Source organism: Rhinopithecus roxellana, chromosome 20 (assembly GCF_007565055.1).
Source record: "Rhinopithecus roxellana isolate Shanxi Qingling chromosome 20, ASM756505v1, whole genome shotgun sequence".
Taxonomy (NCBI): Eukaryota; Metazoa; Chordata; class Mammalia; order Primates; family Cercopithecidae; genus Rhinopithecus; species Rhinopithecus roxellana.
This window is the reverse complement of record NC_044568.1, coordinates 41,495,015-41,512,661: the sequence shown is the minus strand read 5'-3', so window position 1 is coordinate 41,512,661 and position 17,647 is coordinate 41,495,015. Positions and strand designations below refer to the sequence as shown.

The 17,647-nt window shown below is 54.5% G+C and overlaps 2 protein-coding genes across 7 annotated transcripts in view; one reads left to right on the top strand and one right to left on the bottom strand.

Moving 5' to 3' along the window:
- Positions 1-5,117: 5,117 nt before the first annotated feature.
- Positions 5,118-11,083, bottom strand: ZNF319 (zinc finger protein 319). 2 transcript variants are annotated; one of them, XM_030924863.1, is made up of 2 exons: positions 10,962-11,083; positions 5,118-9,082 (listed from the first exon to the last, which is right to left on the bottom strand). In XM_030924863.1, the coding sequence occupies exon 2, from the start codon at positions 8,708-8,710 to the stop codon at positions 6,962-6,964; it is 1,749 nt and encodes a 582-aa protein (XP_030780723.1). In that variant the 5' UTR covers positions 8,711-9,082; positions 10,962-11,083; the 3' UTR covers positions 5,118-6,961. The 2 variants fall into 2 exon arrangements, with proteins under 2 accessions (XP_030780723.1, XP_010363810.1); XM_010365508.2 differs by lacking the exon at positions 10,962-11,083 and adding an exon at positions 10,047-10,176.
- Positions 10,128-17,647, top strand: part of USB1 (U6 snRNA biogenesis phosphodiesterase 1) — a 26,893-nt gene continuing 19,373 nt past the window's right edge. The window contains exons 1-2 of one of the 5 annotated variants that reach the window (XM_030924864.1): positions 10,128-10,237; positions 13,013-13,179. In XM_030924864.1, the coding sequence (XP_030780724.1) occupies positions 13,068-13,179 (112 nt within the window). In that variant the 5' untranslated portion in view covers positions 10,128-10,237; positions 13,013-13,067. Of the gene's footprint in view, positions 10,341-10,417; positions 12,138-13,012; positions 13,180-17,647 lie in introns of those variants that run through there. The other 4 variants (XM_030924865.1, XR_004055406.1, XM_010365509.2 and 1 more) reach the window with 4 other exon arrangements.

The following is a 17,647-nucleotide window of genomic DNA, read 5'->3' as shown; positions in this document are numbered from 1 at the left end:
CAATTTCTATTTTTAAGTGGAAGGCAATGCATTAACCATCTTGCAGACCCCATGAGATGGGTAATTTTAGACCCATTTTACAGATGATGAAATGAACTTCGGAAGGTTAAGTGGCTGGCCCAAGATCTGGTGATTGAAAGAGCTAAGAATTGAAGTTGGCCTGCTTGAGCCCCCCCACCCCCATCCCCCGCCTGTGGCCACCAGGTTCTACTGCCTGCCTGCTACGGGACAGATCCAAACCAAGAATGGGGAAGAAACCAAAGAGGGCTTCCTGGGGGTGGGGGCATCTGACTAGGCCTCAGAGGGAGGATAACATGTCCCATCAGAAAGCTCTCTTGGGGCCGGGAAGGGTGGCTCACACCTGTAATCCCAGCACTTTGAGAGGCCAAGGTGGGCGGACCACCTGAGGCCAGGAGTTCGAGGCCAGCCCGGCCAACATGGCAAAACCCCATCTCTACTAAAAATAGCTGGATGTGGTGTGCATATCTGTAATCCCAGCTACTCTAAAGGCTGAGGCAGGAGAATCACTTGAACCCAGGAGGCAGAGGTTGCAGTGAGCCAAGATCAGGCCACTGCACTCCAGCCTGGGAACAGAGCAAGACTCCATCTAAAAACAAACAAACAAAAAAATGAGAAAGCTCTTTTGGAGTTGCTGGCAGTGGCAGAATCTGCAGGTTGAGAATCCTACCCGGAGGCCAAAGGCCAGAGGCTGAGAGAGGGAAAGCAGCCCAGCCCAGCCCAGCTGAGGCCGCTGTGTCCCAGCATGCTGACACCCCCTCTCAGTCTCCAGGGACTCTTTGCTCATCAAAGAGTGTCAGAGCCACATTCTGTGCCACCCAGGGTCCCCTCCAAATGACAACTCAGAGAAGAGCTGGACTTGCCCAGGGCTCACAGCAGGGATGCTAGAGTCCTAGACCACATCAGAAATCTTCCCAGCAGCCACGGCCTTGGGGACAGTCCAGCCTCCATGGCCTGACCCCAATCCACTACTGTGGCCCTTTATCCCAACATGAACTCCCCTACAGCCTCCTTGCAGTTCCAGAGGCTCTGGGCTTCTGTCTGCCTCCAACCTTTATTCAAAGCCTTCCTTTCACCAGAAATGCTTTTCCCCCACCTCTTCCTACCCAAATCCCACCCTCCATTCCAGGCAGGCTACTCTCAAGTCCTCCCATCTCCCCCCAGCTCTTCTCTCAAATCACAAAAACAGGGACCATAGCTGTCCTCGGGGCTAATTCATGCCCTCTGGCCCACCCTGGGCTCATTCACTGGCTCCTTTTATTCTAACTGGCCCTGGGGCTCAGGAATGGGGCCTGTGGTCTTTTCCAGAACCAACACACCAATCAGGACTAAATTAACTACTACAGAGCTATAGTAGTGTCGAGTACAAAACCACCTGAAAAATGATGTCCTAACCCAGGGCCTGGGGCTGGCAATGGGGAGGTTCAGGGATAGGGTGAGGGTCCAAGCTGCGGGCAGGGGTGGGGCAGGGGTCAGGGGTCAGGGAGAACTCAGTGAACATCATATTTTGTACTAGATATCAGCAGTTTTGACATTTTTTTTACTGTACCTTTTGATATACAAAAACCTCAAAACCGTCTCACCTGAAGTTCGTGCCTTGTGCCCTGTAGCACCTGCTCAGTGCCTGGCAAACAGTAGGTGCTCAGTAATGCTTGTGGATGAACAAAGGCAGGAAGGCAGACCCAGGGTGGGGACAGAGATACACAGTAAAGAAGGAGCCATCCCCTTGACTCCATTTCACAGCCCTGAGGAAGACTGTGTATTCTGGCTGGAATCTTTGTAGATGAGAAAATCAATAGTGGCCAAGGCTTTTCTAGGAAGCACCACCTTCAAGAAACCAAGAAGCCACCTGCATGAGGATCAGATGTGGGGCTCGTGGGAGAGCATGGCCCTCCTCAGTCTGGGGGGCCTAGGGCCTTTGTGGTGCTACTTCTGTACATCTGGGAAGATGGAGCGCAGTGGCTTTGATTGTTCAAAGAGTTGAGAGAGGGCCAGAGGGGTTGGTTACGCCATCTGCCTGCTGCTGAAGAGCTTTTCTACTGCCCTGGCCAGCCCTGGACTGGTCCCGGCTATTGTTCCCGGCTTTCTGGCCAGCAAAGAGTGAGCAGGAGCTCTACATGGCTCAGACCCCACTGCCTCTCCTTCACCTGTGTGCAGGTACCAGGCTCCCCTGGCCAACTCCCACAATTCCAGGCCACTTTCATCACTGCATGGCTGTGAACAACCCCTGGACTTCCTCAGCATCTGCCCTGCCACCTTATAAGTATGGAATGAGGCTCAGACCTGCTGGCGGATGGAAAAGGCTTCTGTACGGTGTATGGCAAGGCCGATGGGAGGGCTCTCAGATGGGAGGGCTGGGCTGGCTTGCTCTTGCCTCTGACCTCCCAGCACTAGTCCTTCTGCGTGGATACTACGTGCCAAACATGTCACACAAATCATTCCACTGTGCCCTTACCTTAAACTTCAGAAGACAGCATTATTGACTCCATTTCACAGATGAGGACATTGAGGCTCAGAGAGTTTCAACAGCCTGCCCAAAGTCCTGGAACCAATGAGTGGTGAAGCGGGACTCTAGCCAGGGCTGCTGTGGTGCTCTGAACCAGGACACCACACTCAGTCTACTATTGTTCATGAGTACAGGTTCCACCCCCAGAAAGCAGCATCCTCTCCCCCTTCCCCTGCAGGGCTAAGCATGGAGCAAAGCCAGCGCATGGTGGGAGTTTGGAAAAGCTGTCAGGATGATGGGCTTCCTAAGAACATCCCCTTTGGTAGCCTAGCCTGCCCTGGCACCAACTTCTAGGACCCAGGAGAATGGCCCCTCCCCTTCCCACTCCTGGTGTCTTTCACTAGCCAGGGGGAATGACTAATTCCCAAAGAGGAGGCTGTGACAGTCTCTCCCTCCTCCTTCCTGCTTCCTCCCAGCCCTGGCCCTCATCTAGATGTCACCCTCATCCTAAAACACCACACTTCCCATCCTCCCAGTGGTTGGGCCAAAAGGAATGATTAGCCAGAGACTAAAGATATAGTACTAGTTTATATTCCTAGTCACAACATCTGAAGCTTCCCTTTAAGATGCTATGCTTGGCCGGGTGCAGTGGCCTGTAATCCCAGCACTTTGGGAGGCTGAGGCGGGTGGATCATTTGAGGTCAGGAGTTCAAGACCACCCTGGCCAACGTGGTGAATACCTGTCTCTACTAAAAATACAAAAATTAGCCAGGCGTGGTGGCATGCGCCTGTAGTTCCAGCTATTCAGGAGGCTGAGGCAGGAGAATCACTTGACCCTGGGAAGCGGAGGTTGAAGTGAGCTGAAATTACACCACTGCACTCCGACCTGGGTGACAGAGGGAGACTCGGTCTTAAAAAAAAAAAAAAATGCTGTGCTGTAAGAGAAGGAGACACTCATCAGGTTTGGGAAACAGGAAATTGGCTGTCCTGTAGGTCAGCATTCCTGGGCCTATTGGTGGGAGAAGTATGTGTATGGCCAGGTGCAGTGAGCAGCTGCTTAAGCCGGTTTGTGCTGTTTCTGCCACTTACAACCAAGAGAGGCTAATCCGAGATACCAGAGGGGAACAGGCTGGAGGCCGGGAGGGGCAGGGAAAGGAAAATGGGCCATGGGTTGATCCTGTCGCTTCCCCAGAATCAGAGCACCAGGCCTGCTGGTGGGGCACTGAGATGGGGAACTGAGGCCTGAGAAAGGGGCAGACAGAGGCCTCAGGCCATGTGTTACCAAAGGGCCTGGCCTTGAACCCAAACATCTGGGCTCCCAGACCAGGGCCCCATTGGCTGCCCTGGTTTAGGCCCAGGCTGGAGCCTAGAGGCTGAGGACCTGGTGGAGGTATAGGAACCCCACTGCTTTGTGAGGCAGGTAGGGGTGGGGACAAAGGAAGAAGAAGCCACTGCAGGCTCCACGTGAGCTCAGCCATGTCCAGCCAGGGCCCTTCCTGTCCTGACCCATGCATGTTGTCAACCACTCAGGAGGGACAACCTGTGGCAGTAATTATAAAGCCTTACACACATGCTAGCACTTTCCAGGGGCCTCTCAGGATAGGTGGGTTTTGCCTAGGTCACATGGCGAGAAAGCAAGCTGGGACTTGAGCCTGGCATGGAACCAAGGCCCTGGGCATCCTCTTCCTGGGAGGTAGAAGCCTCTGGGAAGGAACCACATGGTTTCTCAAGGGCAGGGTCCTCCCATGACCACCCAGAGGGAAGAAGAGGAACATGGGGTCTGGGTCACATCTGGGTCCCCTGGCCTTTCACACCTTCTGTACCCAGCTTTCGGGCCACCTGCAGTGTAGGCAGCTCCTTGTCCTTTTAACTCAGGGCAAAGGGCCCCTACTGACCACTTTCCACTGGCTCTCAGGTACCCAGGCTTGGGAGGCTGTTTTTCCCTCTCTCTCCCCATCCCCATCCCCACCTTTGAACAACAGACAGAGCCTGAGTTGCAGCTGGGCCACTGGGGCAGGGAAGGGGTGCAGGAGGAAAGGTGTGCTGGAGGGGCTCAGGTGGGAGGCAGCTGGGCTGGCCATGTAGAAGGGTCACTGTGAGACAGGGTGGGTGGTTGTGTGGTGACAGCAGGTCCTCCCCCTCCTCTGGGGCAGGGCATGGCTGGCTGCGTCTGCTGCTGCTGCAGGCAGGCCCTTGGTTTTCCATCAGGGCTGAGCAAGCTCTCATGTTCACCAGGCCCAGTGCCTGGCTTCCAGCCTTCCATGAGCTGCTGCTCTCTCACAGGTCAGCTCCCACTTCAGGGGCTGTGATTAAACCCAAAGGAAGTCAGGAGGCCTCGGGCTCATTCCTGAAAGCCCCAGGTGTCCTGGAGTTGGTACTGTCAGCATCTTCAAGCGTCCCCACCAGGGACTCTCTATGGGGCTCTATTTAATTCTCAAAACAACCAAGCAAGGCAAGGTGAACCTCCCCATTTTACGGATGAGGCAACTGAGTCCGAAAGAGGTTCCCAGGGCCACACAGCCAGAACATTCAAAGCTCAGGATTCAAACCCAGCCCTATGCCCCAGTCCCCAAGCCGCCCCTCGGACCTGTGCCCCCCTCTGCCTCTCCATGTCCATTGTTCCCCTGTGGAAGAAGGAGCAGAACAAGCAGTTCACTGGTCTCTGACGGTCAATGTCTTTACTTCTAAAGCATACATTGGACTCACTATATATTAACATCAAAAGTGGCTATCTAAAATGGAGTCATTCTTTTTAAAAATCCAAATCCTCACATTTTTATATAAGATCCAAAATGACATGAAATTAAACTCTACAGTGTTATGAATAGTATAACAAACTGCTTTCAGAAAGCAAAATGAAAGGAAGAGAATTAGCAGTTGGGACGGTTGTAGGCCTGGGTTCCGTGTCTTTTGAGGCATTGTGACAGACAGCCAGCACCGAGGGGAAGGACCAGCCCCTCCCTGTGGCCACAGGAAGGAACTCAGTCAGACAGAGGAGGTGGACGTGGCTGGTCAGCCTTACGGTGACAGAGAAGCACGGTGGCATCTCCCTGCCCCTCGGGGCCCTTGGTGTGTCCACTGATTAGTCTTCTTTCAAGACCAGGGAGGGGTGGGGCTGGAAGAGGGCAGGGGATAGAGCAGGGTTAAAAATGATTATTTAATAATAAAGGTCCTTCTCGGCTTCCTAAGGAGGGCTGTGGCCACCCAGCGATGTTGGTCAACTCCATCCGCCAGGTCCCCCACAGGCTTCCATAACCCACTTGCTCCTTCTGCTCCCTATGACCGGGACACCCTCTGCTCCATGAGCCTCATGGGCAGCCAGAGGCCTAGGGGGACTCTAGGAGGACCCAAAGGACACTCTGGCCTTTGAAGTAGCTGGATGTTGTCCAGAACATCTTGGCAGCACCAGACCCCTGGGGTCCAGGCCAGCAGCCACATTGATGTAGGGAGGGTACTGGGGGGTCCCCACCCTGGCCTGGTCTTGGCTCTGAAGCAGGACTGGGGTGAGCTGACTGGGGCTGTGCCCCAAGCCCCTGACGCTTTGGTTCACACAATTCAGGGGAGGATACTTGTTCGCATCTGCTGGGGAGATCCTAGGCCTGGTCCTACTTCCTCCCAGCCTCAGGTGGGCTAACGATCCCTGCCTTTCACACCAGCAGTTCTGTCTGCTGAGAGCACACCACATTCCCCACCACACCTAGGAACCGCGCTACAAAGGTGGGAGGGGCGCGTCCAAAACCGGAGGATTTGCCCTTAGCACAGACAGGCTGCTTTTCCTCCTGTCCCCAGGGATGGCACTGTCCCTTGGCTGAGGGTATCACAGGAACTCCTCAGCTTCCCCCCTTCCCCCTGAGCCCACTGGTCTCCAGGCAGACCTAGCCCCAAGACCCACCCTGCACATCTCCCCTGCCAGAAACCTGGGGACACATGACCCCTGGCTAGAGCAGACAGAGAGGGCTGTGACTCACCCTCTGCCCTCCCAGTCCCCAGGACTACGTCTTAAAGCTGGTTTTCTCCTCAACACATCAACTGATGCCTCACACCTAGCCCACCTCTGGGACCCCAGCCCCACCATGAACCTCCGCTTTCATAACCTATGTGGCTGCTAATTAGGTTGAAAGATATGGGAAGGCTGGGCTGGCATCGCACCCTCCTTAGGGCAGGAGAGGCCACTTGATTTCCAGCCTGGTTCCAGTGCCCCGGAAATACGGGGGGCTGATGACTCTCAAGAAAGCGAATCTTGTGATGGGAAAGAGGTTTGTGGAATCAGGATGGGCCACAGCAATCTGGCTGCCCACACTGCCTGCTGGTGCCTGGAGTACAAGCACCACACCCTCTCCCTGCCTCGTACCCCTGTGTCCTCACTCCCGAGGTCTCAGAACACTGAGCTGGGTGGGGACCTTGGTGCAAGGCAGCTGTGAGGAGCTAGGCTGCGTGAGGCCTGCGGGGCCCACGGCGCCAACTCAGGTCAGGCTGGTAGGGGCCACAGCCGCAGACTCAGGGCAGGCAGGCGGCTACCTGGTAGGCGCCCTCCGCTGCTGCGGCGGCGGCACTATGCTGCGCGCTGTGCTCCTGCAACAAGGCCACGTCTAGGAAGCGCTCCCCGCACCATACGCACTTGAACTGCTGCTCGCGGGCGTGCACGCCCTGGTGCTTGTTGAGATGCTCCCGCTGCTTGAAGGCCTTGTCGCAGTTGGGGCACTTGTAGGGCTTCTCGCCCGTGTGTACCCGCCGGTGCCGCTGCAGGTCTGACGCGTACTTGAAGCGTTTCTCGCAGTCCGGGCACTTGAGTGGCTTCTCGCGGGCCGGGTCGCAGCGGTGCTGCACGAACTCAGAAGAGGAGAAGAAGCGGCGTTCGCACAGCGTGCAGCGCAGGGGCTTCTCCGCCGCCGCACAGTGGGCCAGCTGGTGCTTCTGCAGGGCCGACGCCCGCTTGTAGGCCTTGTTGCACACAGGGCACTTGAAGGGCCGCTCGGCCGCGCCGGGCAGGCACTTGTGCCGCAGCAGCTCGGCAGACTGGTCAAAGCCCTTCTGGCACACGGGGCACTTGAAGAGAGTCTCGAGGGTGTGCACGTGCTGGTGGTAGAGCAAGTGGCTGGGCTGCCCAAAGCCCTTCTCACACAGGCCGCATTTGAAGGGCTCCTCGGTCTTGTGCGTGCGCCGGTGCCGCATCAGTGCGTACTGCTGCTTGAAGCCCATGGGGCACAGGTCGCACTTGAAGGGCCGCTCAGCGCTGTGTGTGCGCTCATGCTGCCGCAGGTCCGAGGGCCGCTTGAAGGCCTTCTGGCACTCGCCGCAGCGGAAGGGCCGCTCCCCGCTTGGCGTGCACGGGTGCTGCAGCAGCTCCGACGACTCCTTGAAATGCAACTCGCACACGTTGCAGCGGAACAGGTGGTGCTCGCCCGAGTGCGCATACATGTGGCGCACCAGGTGAGAGCGGTGCTTGAAGGTCTTCTCGCAGACTGCGCACTTGTAGGGCCGCTCGGAGCTGTGCGTGCGCTTGTGGTGCACCAGGTGCGACGACTGACTGAAGCTCTTGTCACACAGCGTGCACTTGTAGGGCTTCTCACCGGTGTGGATCCGCTCATGCCGAGAGAGCTCCGACAGGTGCTTGAAAGGCTTTTGGCAGATGGGGCAGCTGTAGGGCTTGTCAGCCTGTTCAGCTGGGGTGACAGTGGAAGGCGGGGGTGCTGCGGGAAGCGACGGGGCGGCAGTGGTGGCCGGCTCCGCTGCCTCGGCTGGCTTGTAGGTCTTCTCACAGATGGAACACTTCACCAGGCCACTGTGGGAGCTGTGGTGCTGCGCCAGTGAGGTGAGTAGTGAGAAGCCCATCTTGCAGACCCCACAGACGAAGGGCTTCTGCTCAGCCTGCACGCACTGGTGCTCCAGCAGGTCAGTGGCCTGGTGGAAGATTTTGAGACACTGTGTGCACTGGAATGAGCGGTCATGGCCCGCCAGACACTGGTGCTCATGTGGACTGGACAGGTGCGCCAGGTCGTGACCACACACGCCACATTTGGGGCCTGGCTCTCCTGCTGCCTGCAAGGGCGGGTGTTGTGGGGGCTGCAGGCCCGGGTCTGGCTGCAGGAGGATGCCATAGACGGCACAGCCCAGGGGGTTCTCCGCCGTGCCCGGGGGCAATGTGTGCTCCGCCAGGGCTGGCGGTGGCTCTGCATGGTGCTGAGGCTGCGGTGGCTGTGGCTGCTGTGGCTGCGTCTGTGGCGGCTGTTGCCAGCTTTCCGACATGCTTGGGAAGATGAAACAGGGTTTGGAGAGTAATGGCTTCAGTTTCCCGCTTCACGTGACCCAATCCAGAGAGAGAAGCTGCCCGATCGCAGAGATGGACAAGGACCTCAGACAAGGCACAGAAGAGGGGCTGGTCACACAGCCCGAGTCAGTAACCAAGTGAACAAACTACAAGGCTCGGCCTGCAGGACATGGGGGCTCTTCAAGGGAAGGTCCCAGCAATGCTGGGGAGACTCGGCCTGCAGGACATGGGGGCTCTTCAAGGGAGGGTCCCAGCAATGCTGGGGAGGCTCGGCCTGCAGGACATGGGGGGCTCTTCAAGGGAGGGTCCCAGCAATGCTGGGCAGGCTCGGCCTTCCCCAGTGATCTGTTCTGTAGAGAAGAGAGAAAGTATGAGATTGAGGAAGGGACAAGCAGCAGTTTCCTGGGCTGTCTCCCTGTCCTGCCCGCACTCACCACACCATCACAAACCATGCATCGGGTAAGGCAGAGGTGCTCAGGGCTGCAGAACTGCTCCCTTCTTAGGCGATCAGAGAGGTCTGCAGCCAGCTCAGCTCCTCCAGGCAGTGCAAATGGCAGTGGCCTCCACTCCCACCCACCTCAGTGCCCCACCCCTGGGCCAGGACATCCCAGCCTCCACAAGTCCCCTCCAGCTTCCTGCCAACCCTTTAGCTGAGACTCACAGGTGAGAGTATCTGCCTACAATACAGAATCCTCCTTGAGGCCCGCAGCTCCTCTTTTGTCGCTACCCTGAGTCTCAATCCGGGACACCACTACTTACACCTGAGGAGGCCAGACCCCCCCAGGTCTGAGAGCCCAGTGGCAAATGGCCTCTGACAGTCAATATTTAGGATGACTTCATGGAACCAAGGACCATTTCAAAAACGCTCACCTATGAGGGAACTGACCACACCTCCTCAACTATCCCTGACCACAGGCCCATTCTCTCCCCACATGACAGGATGGTGGCCCTGCAGAGACCAGAGCCCATAGGTGATGGCGGCTAGATGACAGGGCCACAGAACCACCCAGGCTTGATGTCCACACAGCAGAACTTCCTCACTCTAGTTCTCTCTCAGAACTCACACACACACACACACACACACACACACACACGACGTCCTAAATCCTCTGAATTTCACAGTGTCAAGGCCTGCAGGAAAATGTAAGAAACTGCACTGGTCTGCCTTGGCAATGCAGGATGCAGCACGCTAACCACAGAGCATTTCTCATCACCTCTCTAGAGATAACTCCATTCTCTTACTCCAAGCCTATAACGTTCTGGGTAATTGTTGGAAGGTAAAGCCCACCCAGCCCAGGCAAATCTCTAACTCACCACTTTGTGGCAGCATACGGTAATGCCAGCGAGAGGGAGGAACTTTCAGAGTCAGATGCAACCCACTTCCAGGTTCCCAGCTCATCTGCCTCTTACATTGAAAAGTTTGTAAGTTTTCTCCTGAGCAGAGGAAGAAGGAAGGAGAAGCCTTCACAGGCCAGCCTGGCCTCTAACTGCTCTGCCAAAGAAACGTAAGAGTCAGGCTAAACGCTGTCATCCTCAGCATCTTCCGGAAGGGAGGGAAGAGAGGAGCGGCTGCTCTGGGTGGAGGCAGCAGGTTGCTTGAGCAAGCAGGTACCACTCGGTTCTCTAAGCCTTCCCGGGACAGAGAGGGGAAAGGTGGGCTTCTCTGAGCGCCTCTAGGTCCGCTGTGCCAACCCACTGTTTTGTTTGCTTTTTCTGGCATGAATGGCTGTCAGACAGTGTCCCCTGGCTTGGCCTGCAGCTCCCCCTGCCCACCCCCGCCCTCCTGCAGCAAGGTGCAGCCAGGAAGCCTCTGTGATCACTCCGCAAAGGGGAGAGAGGAGGCGAGGAGAGGCAGGGGAGGCTCCCCACCTGCGCCCCACCCCGGCTCTTCCTTCTCCCTGAGAAACCGAATGAAAGCCGATCACCTCCCGCCGGCCCTGCCTGCAGGCCCAGCTGGGCTGCGTCCTGTCAGCCCTCGCCCGGGATGGCCCGGCCGCTGCGACCCGAGGGCGGGCCCCGAGGGCAGCCGGGCTGGAGAAAGGCCCCAGAGCTGCAGGCCGGGCTCAGGAAGCGGCTGCGCGTCGAGGCCCGGCCTGGGCCTCCCAGGAGCTCAAGAGGCCGCCAGGTCGCGGCGGAGGGGCGCGGGGGGGCGGCCGGGCCTGCAGAGGAAGGGGTGCGGCGGGCGCGGGGGTGGCCCCCAGATGCGGCCCCGGGCGCCCCGCCGCTCACCTGCTCCAGGCCGCCTGCAAGGCAGGCGCGGGGCGAGCGGCGACCAGCTGCTCTCTCGGCCGCCCCTTTATTCCGGCTCCATCCGCGGCGGCGCGGCCTACGCGCGCTGCCAATCCCCGGCCTCGCGTAGCGGCGGCGGCCGGACCGGGGGCGGGGGACGGGCTAGCGGCGGCCGGAACGGAGGAAGCGACGCGCGCTGCCGGAGTAGCGGGGCCGGGGCGAGGAGCGCCGGGAGGGCGGGCAGACGGACCGATGGCCTTGCGGAGACGGGCGGACGGGCGGGCGGCGCGGGGGCCAGGGAGGCGGGGCCGGGGGAGGAGCGGCATCCCGGGCGGCGGCGGCGAATGCGGGAGGAGCGGGCGGCGCGGAGCGAGGCCGCCCCCTGCCGGGGACCCCGCGGCCGGGCCAGGTCGGACAGGCCGGGTGCTCCGGACGGTTCTCGAGTCGCCAGGCCTGGGGGCCTGGGCTAACCGTGGAAGGAAGCTCTGCTTCCGGTCACCCCACTCGGGCTTAAGGGAGGGGGCTCCCGGTGACCACCCTCGGCCCGGCTCTGCGCAGGAGAGGAGGGGCCTCCTACAGTCTCTGGTCTTACACTATTGACCCGCCCCTAACTGCTCAACTTGGCTGTTAGGGGCTCCGACTTTGGGCTGGTTTGAGGAGGGGGCTCCAGGACCTCTGATCCTGGCCGGGCTCGGGGCAGGCGGGGGTCTCCGCTGGGTCTAGTGCGCTGACCAGGGACCGTCGTGTCTGGGATGTCTGGTCCCAGGTAGTTGCAGAAAGAGCAGCGGGCAGAAAGGTGAGGGCCCTGAGCGATCTGTGAAATGGGTACACGAAGGCTGGGGGGTTGCCGGGAGGCTGCAGGTGGCCAGAGCCGCGTGCGCAGCCTGCAGGCAGCGTGGAGTCGGTGGGCTGAATCTTGGTCCCTGTCCTGCCGGGTTCCGCCTCCCGGCCCCGCCCCGGGGCGGTGCCAGCCCAGGCCCCGCCCCTGGGAGGGCGCTTCCGGCACAGCGGAACTCCGAGTGCAGGGTGAGGTTGCTGGTGGACCTCCTCTGTGGTGTTGAATGAGGCCCCATGAGCGCGGCGCCCCTGGTGGGCTACAGCAGCAGCGGCTCCGAGGATGAGTCCGAGGACGGGAGGCAGACCAGGCCGGAGGATGGGAGCCACCGTCGGTGAGGAGTGAGGAAGTCTCTCCGGAGGGCGCGCGCATTCACCCTGGACCCAGAGAGGACCCAAGTGTCTGGGGGTGGAGTGGGAAGGGAGGGTGCGGGGCGGCTCCGGGAAAGGAAAAGGGGACGCAGGGAGTAAGGGGGATCCAGAAGGTACCCCCAGACAAAGCCCCAGAGTGGCCCCACCTGGCTAGGGCCAAGTTGGGAGGCCAGACCTGCGTTCCGGTCCGGCCTCCGCGCTGGCCCACTCTACCGCCCGGCACACATCCCTGTTCATCCTAGGTCCGTTTCCTGATTTGAACACAATTGCGATAGTAATACTTGCTAAAGCATAGGGAGAGCCTTTTCATTCATCCAGTAAATATTCACTGAGCACCCACTCCGTGCCAGGCTGGGGTCTGGGAATTCAGCGGTGAACAAAACCATCGGCCTCTCTTGCTTCCTGGGGCTTAGGTTCTTAAAGACTAGGCCTTATCTTTGCTGAGTGCTTTACAAGCAATAGCTCAGTTGATCTCACAATTGCTCTATCAGATAGACATATACCTTCAGATGAGGCATTTGAGGCCCAGAAAGGGGACATAACTTGCCCAAGATCACAGAGCTAGAAAGTGCCACTCCAACCTGTCCAGCTTGGGAATGTGACCCCTGAACCACATTGCTGCATGCCCCGTTGTTTCCCATGGGGACCTCGTGCCCCAGAGTTGGAGACCCCAATGAGACAATACTGGAGAAACAATTTTGCTGTCTAGAAGCTGCTTCCAGCACCAGGCTGGAAACACACCCTCAGAGCCACCATATATAAGGGGTTACAACTTTTGTGGTATGTACAAAGGTAGAGAATGCTAAGAGGATACATGTGGTCATTTTTCTTTTTTTCTTTTGCAGTGGCCAGAGCCCCCTTCCCAGGCAGAGATTTCCAGTACCTGACAGTGTACTGAATATGTTCCCGGGCACCGAGGAGGGGCCTGAAGATGACAGCACAAAACACGGGGGACGGGTGCGCACCTTCCCCCACGAGCGGGGCAACTGGGCCACCCACGTCTATGTACCATGTGAGTGATGTGTAAAAGGAAAGTGGCCAAGACCCATAAACCCATAGGTGCCTCATGAAGGGTAGAATGTGGCCCCAGCTAGAAGGAAGAAACCAGAAACCTCTAACACTGGTTGTGGGAAAGTCATTGACTTAGCAGAGAAAGAGCAGGTTTCAAGAATTGAGGATTTTTCTGTCATCTTGATTTTGAATTCATAGCCTGAAATAGTATTACCTCTGGGTATAATATTCTCCCAGTTCATGAGGAGGTGACCAAAGGAGAATCTGGAGCAGGGTGTCAAGGTCATGCCAGGGCACAGCAGGCACTTTATTTCTGAGAGGGCCCTGGGTACGCTGGGTGTGCAAGGTTCAAATCCCACCCTAGCTCTGATCAGCAGGTGGCAGGCAGAAAATGCCCAGGCTTCAGAGTCAGACCTCACTCTGCTGCCCACTACTCTGGGTGCCCTTTATAAGATACTAGACTTCTCAGAGCTTCCGTTTCTTCAAATCTAAAATGGGGGTAGCGCTGGCTAGACCAGGTAGCTCACGCCTATAATCCCAGCACTTTGGGAGGCAGAGGCAGGCAGATTACTTGAGCCCAGGCGTTTGAGACCAGCCTGGGCAACATGGGGAAACCCTGTCTCTACCAAAAATACAAAAAAATTAGCCAGGCATGGTGGCACATGCCTGTGGTCCCCACTACTTGGGAGGCTGAGGTGGGAGGATTGCTTGACCCTGGGAGTTAGAAATTGTGGTGTACCAAGATCGCTCCACTACACTCCAGCCTGAGTGACAGAGTGAGACTCCATCTCAAATAAAATAAAATAAAAATAAATAAAATTAGATAAAATGGGGAGAGTAGTAATACCAGTCTTCTAGGACTTTCATGAAGATTAAATCAGATAATCTATGTCAAGTTCTTAGCAAAGTACACAGAGTAAGTTTAGGTCTTGAAACCTCCATTTCCCCATCTGCACAAGGAGGATGACATGATTCTCTATGCTGCCTATCCACCAGGGGATTTGGGCAAATTGAATAGGATACTGGGTGTGAGAAGACTCTGGCTTTTTTTTTTTTTTTGAGACAGAATTTCGCTCTTGTCGCCCAGCTGGAGTGCACTGGCGCGATCTCGGCTCACTGCAATCTCCACCTCCCGGGTTCAAGCGATTCTCCTGCCTCAACCTCCCGAATAACTGGGAGTACAGGTGCCCGCCATCACCCCTGGCTAATTTTTGTATTTTTAGTAGAGACGGTGTTTAACCATGTTGGCCAAGCTAGTCTTGAGCTGCTGACCTCAGGTGATCCACCTGCTTCAGCCTCCCAGAGTGCTGGGATTACAGGCATGAGCCACCATGCCCGGCCGAGAAGACATGCAGCTGCAGTCACATATTTGGTAAATAGACAAATAATTTGTGAACATACAAGGGTGGTCATTGTGGTGTACATTGTGAAAAATTGGAATCATGCTAAATGTCTATCAATAGTAGACTGATTAGAGAAATGCTAATCTGTTCTGATTAATAGATTACTATGGAGCTATAATAATGAACTTGACCTCTCTATACTGAGGGGAAAGATGTCCAACATGTAATGTTATATGTAGAAACTATTTCCAGAACAGTTTAAATGGTATACTCTCTGTTTCTTTTTTAAACAAATAAGATATATAAATTAGTATATGCATATGGAAATAGGCACCAAAGTTTAACAGTCTTTATCTCTAGGGTAGTTGGTGTTGAAAGGGGGGTATATGCCACTAGGGGAGAGGTCAAGATGATCCCACACTTTAGGGTGTAGGAGAAAATTATTAGAACTTTTAAATGTATTTATTTTTATCTCATCTTTTTATATTTCTGTTTTTGAGAGTGCACATTTTATAACACATAATTTTACAGAGTAGCACACACTTGTAATTTATAAATATATGTTTATCAGAGTATACATGCAAACTTGTTTTACTAATGGGCTGTGTGATCACAGTAGTTTGGAGACCATTGCTTTAGGTGACAGAATTTCAGGGGCTCCTGCTTTTTCCTTTGCATTTTTTTAAACATTTTTTGTCTTAATAGACTTTATTTATTTGTTTGTTTGAGACAGAGTCTTGCTCTGTCGCCCAGACTGGAGTGCAGTGGCACAATCTTGGCTAACTGCTACCTCTGCCTCCCAGGTACAAGTGATTCTCCTGCCTCAGCCTCCTGAGTAGCTGGGACTACAGGCATGCACCACCATGCCCAGCTAATTTTTTGTATTTTAGTGGAGATGGGGTTTCACCATGTTGCCCAAGCTGGTCTCAAACTCCTGAGCTCAGCCCATCCACCCACCTCGGCCTCCCAAAGTGCTAGGATTATAGGCATCAGCCACGGTGCCCAGCCTAGACTTTATTTATTTATTTATTTTTTTTTTTGAGGCGGAGTCCCGCTCTGTCGCCCAGGCTGGAGTGCAGTGGCGCGATCTCGGCTCACTGCAAGCTCCGCCTCCCGGGTTTACGCCATTCTCCTGCCTCAGCCTCCCGAGTAGCTGGGACTACAGGCGCCCGCCATCTCGCCCGGCTAGTTTTTTGTATTTTTTAGTAGAGACAGGGTTTCACCGTGTAGACCAGGATGGTCTCGATCTCCTGACCTCGTGATCCACCCGTCTCGGCCTCCCAAAGTGCTGGGATTACAGGCTTGAGCCACCACGCCCGGCCTAGACTTTATTTTTTAAAGCAGTTTTAGATTCACAGCAAAATTGAGCAGAAGATACAGAGATTTCCTCTATACCCTGTACCCCCACACAGGTGTAGTCTCTCTTTTTATCAACACCCCCCACCAGATTGGTACATTTGTCACAATTGATGAACCTACAATGACACACCATAGTCACCTAAAGTCCATAGTTTACATTAGGGTTCACTCTTGGTGTTGTATATTCCATGAGTTTGGACAATTTTATAAAGACATGCATCCACCATTATAGGACCATACAAAGTCATTCTACTGCCCTGAGAATCCTCTATGTCCTGCCTATTCATCCTTCCCTCCTTTTAACTGCTGGCAGCCACTGCTCTATTTACCCTGGCGGCAGTTCTGCCTTTTCCAAAATGTCATATATTTAGAAGCATACAGTATGTAGCATTTTCAGATTGGCTTCCTTCACTTAGTAAGATGCATTTAAGGTTTCTCCATGTCTCGTCATGGCTTGATAGCTCACTTCTTTGTATTGCTGAATAATATTCCATTGTCTGGATGTACCACAGTTTATTCATTCACTTACTGAAGGACATTTTGATTGCTTCCAAATTTTGGAAATTATGAATAAAGCAATCAAAACAGTTTGGTATTGATGAACAAAAAGATGAATGGAACAGAATTGAGAACCCAGAAATAGACCCACATCATAATAAAGATATCCATGTGTGGGTTTTTGTATAGACATAAGTTTTGTTTTGTTTTGTTTTGTTTGAGACGGAGTCTCACTCTGTCACCCAGGCTGGAGTGTAGTGGCACGATCTCGATTCACCACAGCCTCCACCTCCCAGGTTCAAGCAACTCCTCTGCCTCAGCCTCCTGAGCAGCTGGGACCACAGGCGCGCACCACTACGCCCAGCTAATTTTTGTATTTTTAGTAGAGATGAAGTTTCACCATATTGACCAGGCTGGTCTCAAACTTCTGACCACGTGATGCACCCACCTTGGCCTCCCAAAGTGCTGAGAGAACAGGCGTGAGCCACCGCACCCGGCCTGGACATAAATTTTAACTCCTTTGGGCAAAAACCAAGGAATGTACTGCTGGATTTTATGATAAGAGTATGTTTAGTTTTGTAAGAAACCACTAAACTGTCCTCCACAGTGGTTGTACCATTTTGCTTCCCATCAGCAATGAATAAAAGTACCTGTTGCTCTGCATCCTCGTCAGCATTTGGTATTGGCAGTGTTCTGGAGTTTAGCCATTCTAATAGGTGTGTAGTAATATGTCACTGTTGTCTGTTAATTTGCATTTCCCTGATGACATATGATCCAGATTATCTTTTCATATGCTTTTTGCCATCTGTGTATCTTCCTCAGTGAGGTGTCTGTTAAGGTCTTTTGTCCACTTTTTAATCATTTTTGCTTATTAATATTGAGTTTTAAGAGTTCTTTATATTTGCGATAATAGTCCTTTATCAGATATGTCTTTTGCAAATACATTTTTTTCCCAGCCCATAGCTTGCCTTTTCATTCTCTTGACGTTGTCTTTCACAGAGCAGAAGTGTTTAAGTTTAATGAAGTCCAGCTTATCAATTATTTCTTTCATGGATCTTGCCTTTGGTGTCATATCTAAAGTTATCACCAAACCCAAGATCATCTACATTTTTCTCCTATGTTATCTTTCAGGAATCTTACAGTTTTGCATTTTACATTTAGTTCTGTGATCCATTTTGAGTTAATTTTTGTGAAAGGTGGAAGGTCTGTGTCTAGATTCTTTTTCTTATATATGGATATCCACTTATTCCAGCACCACTGGTTGAAAAG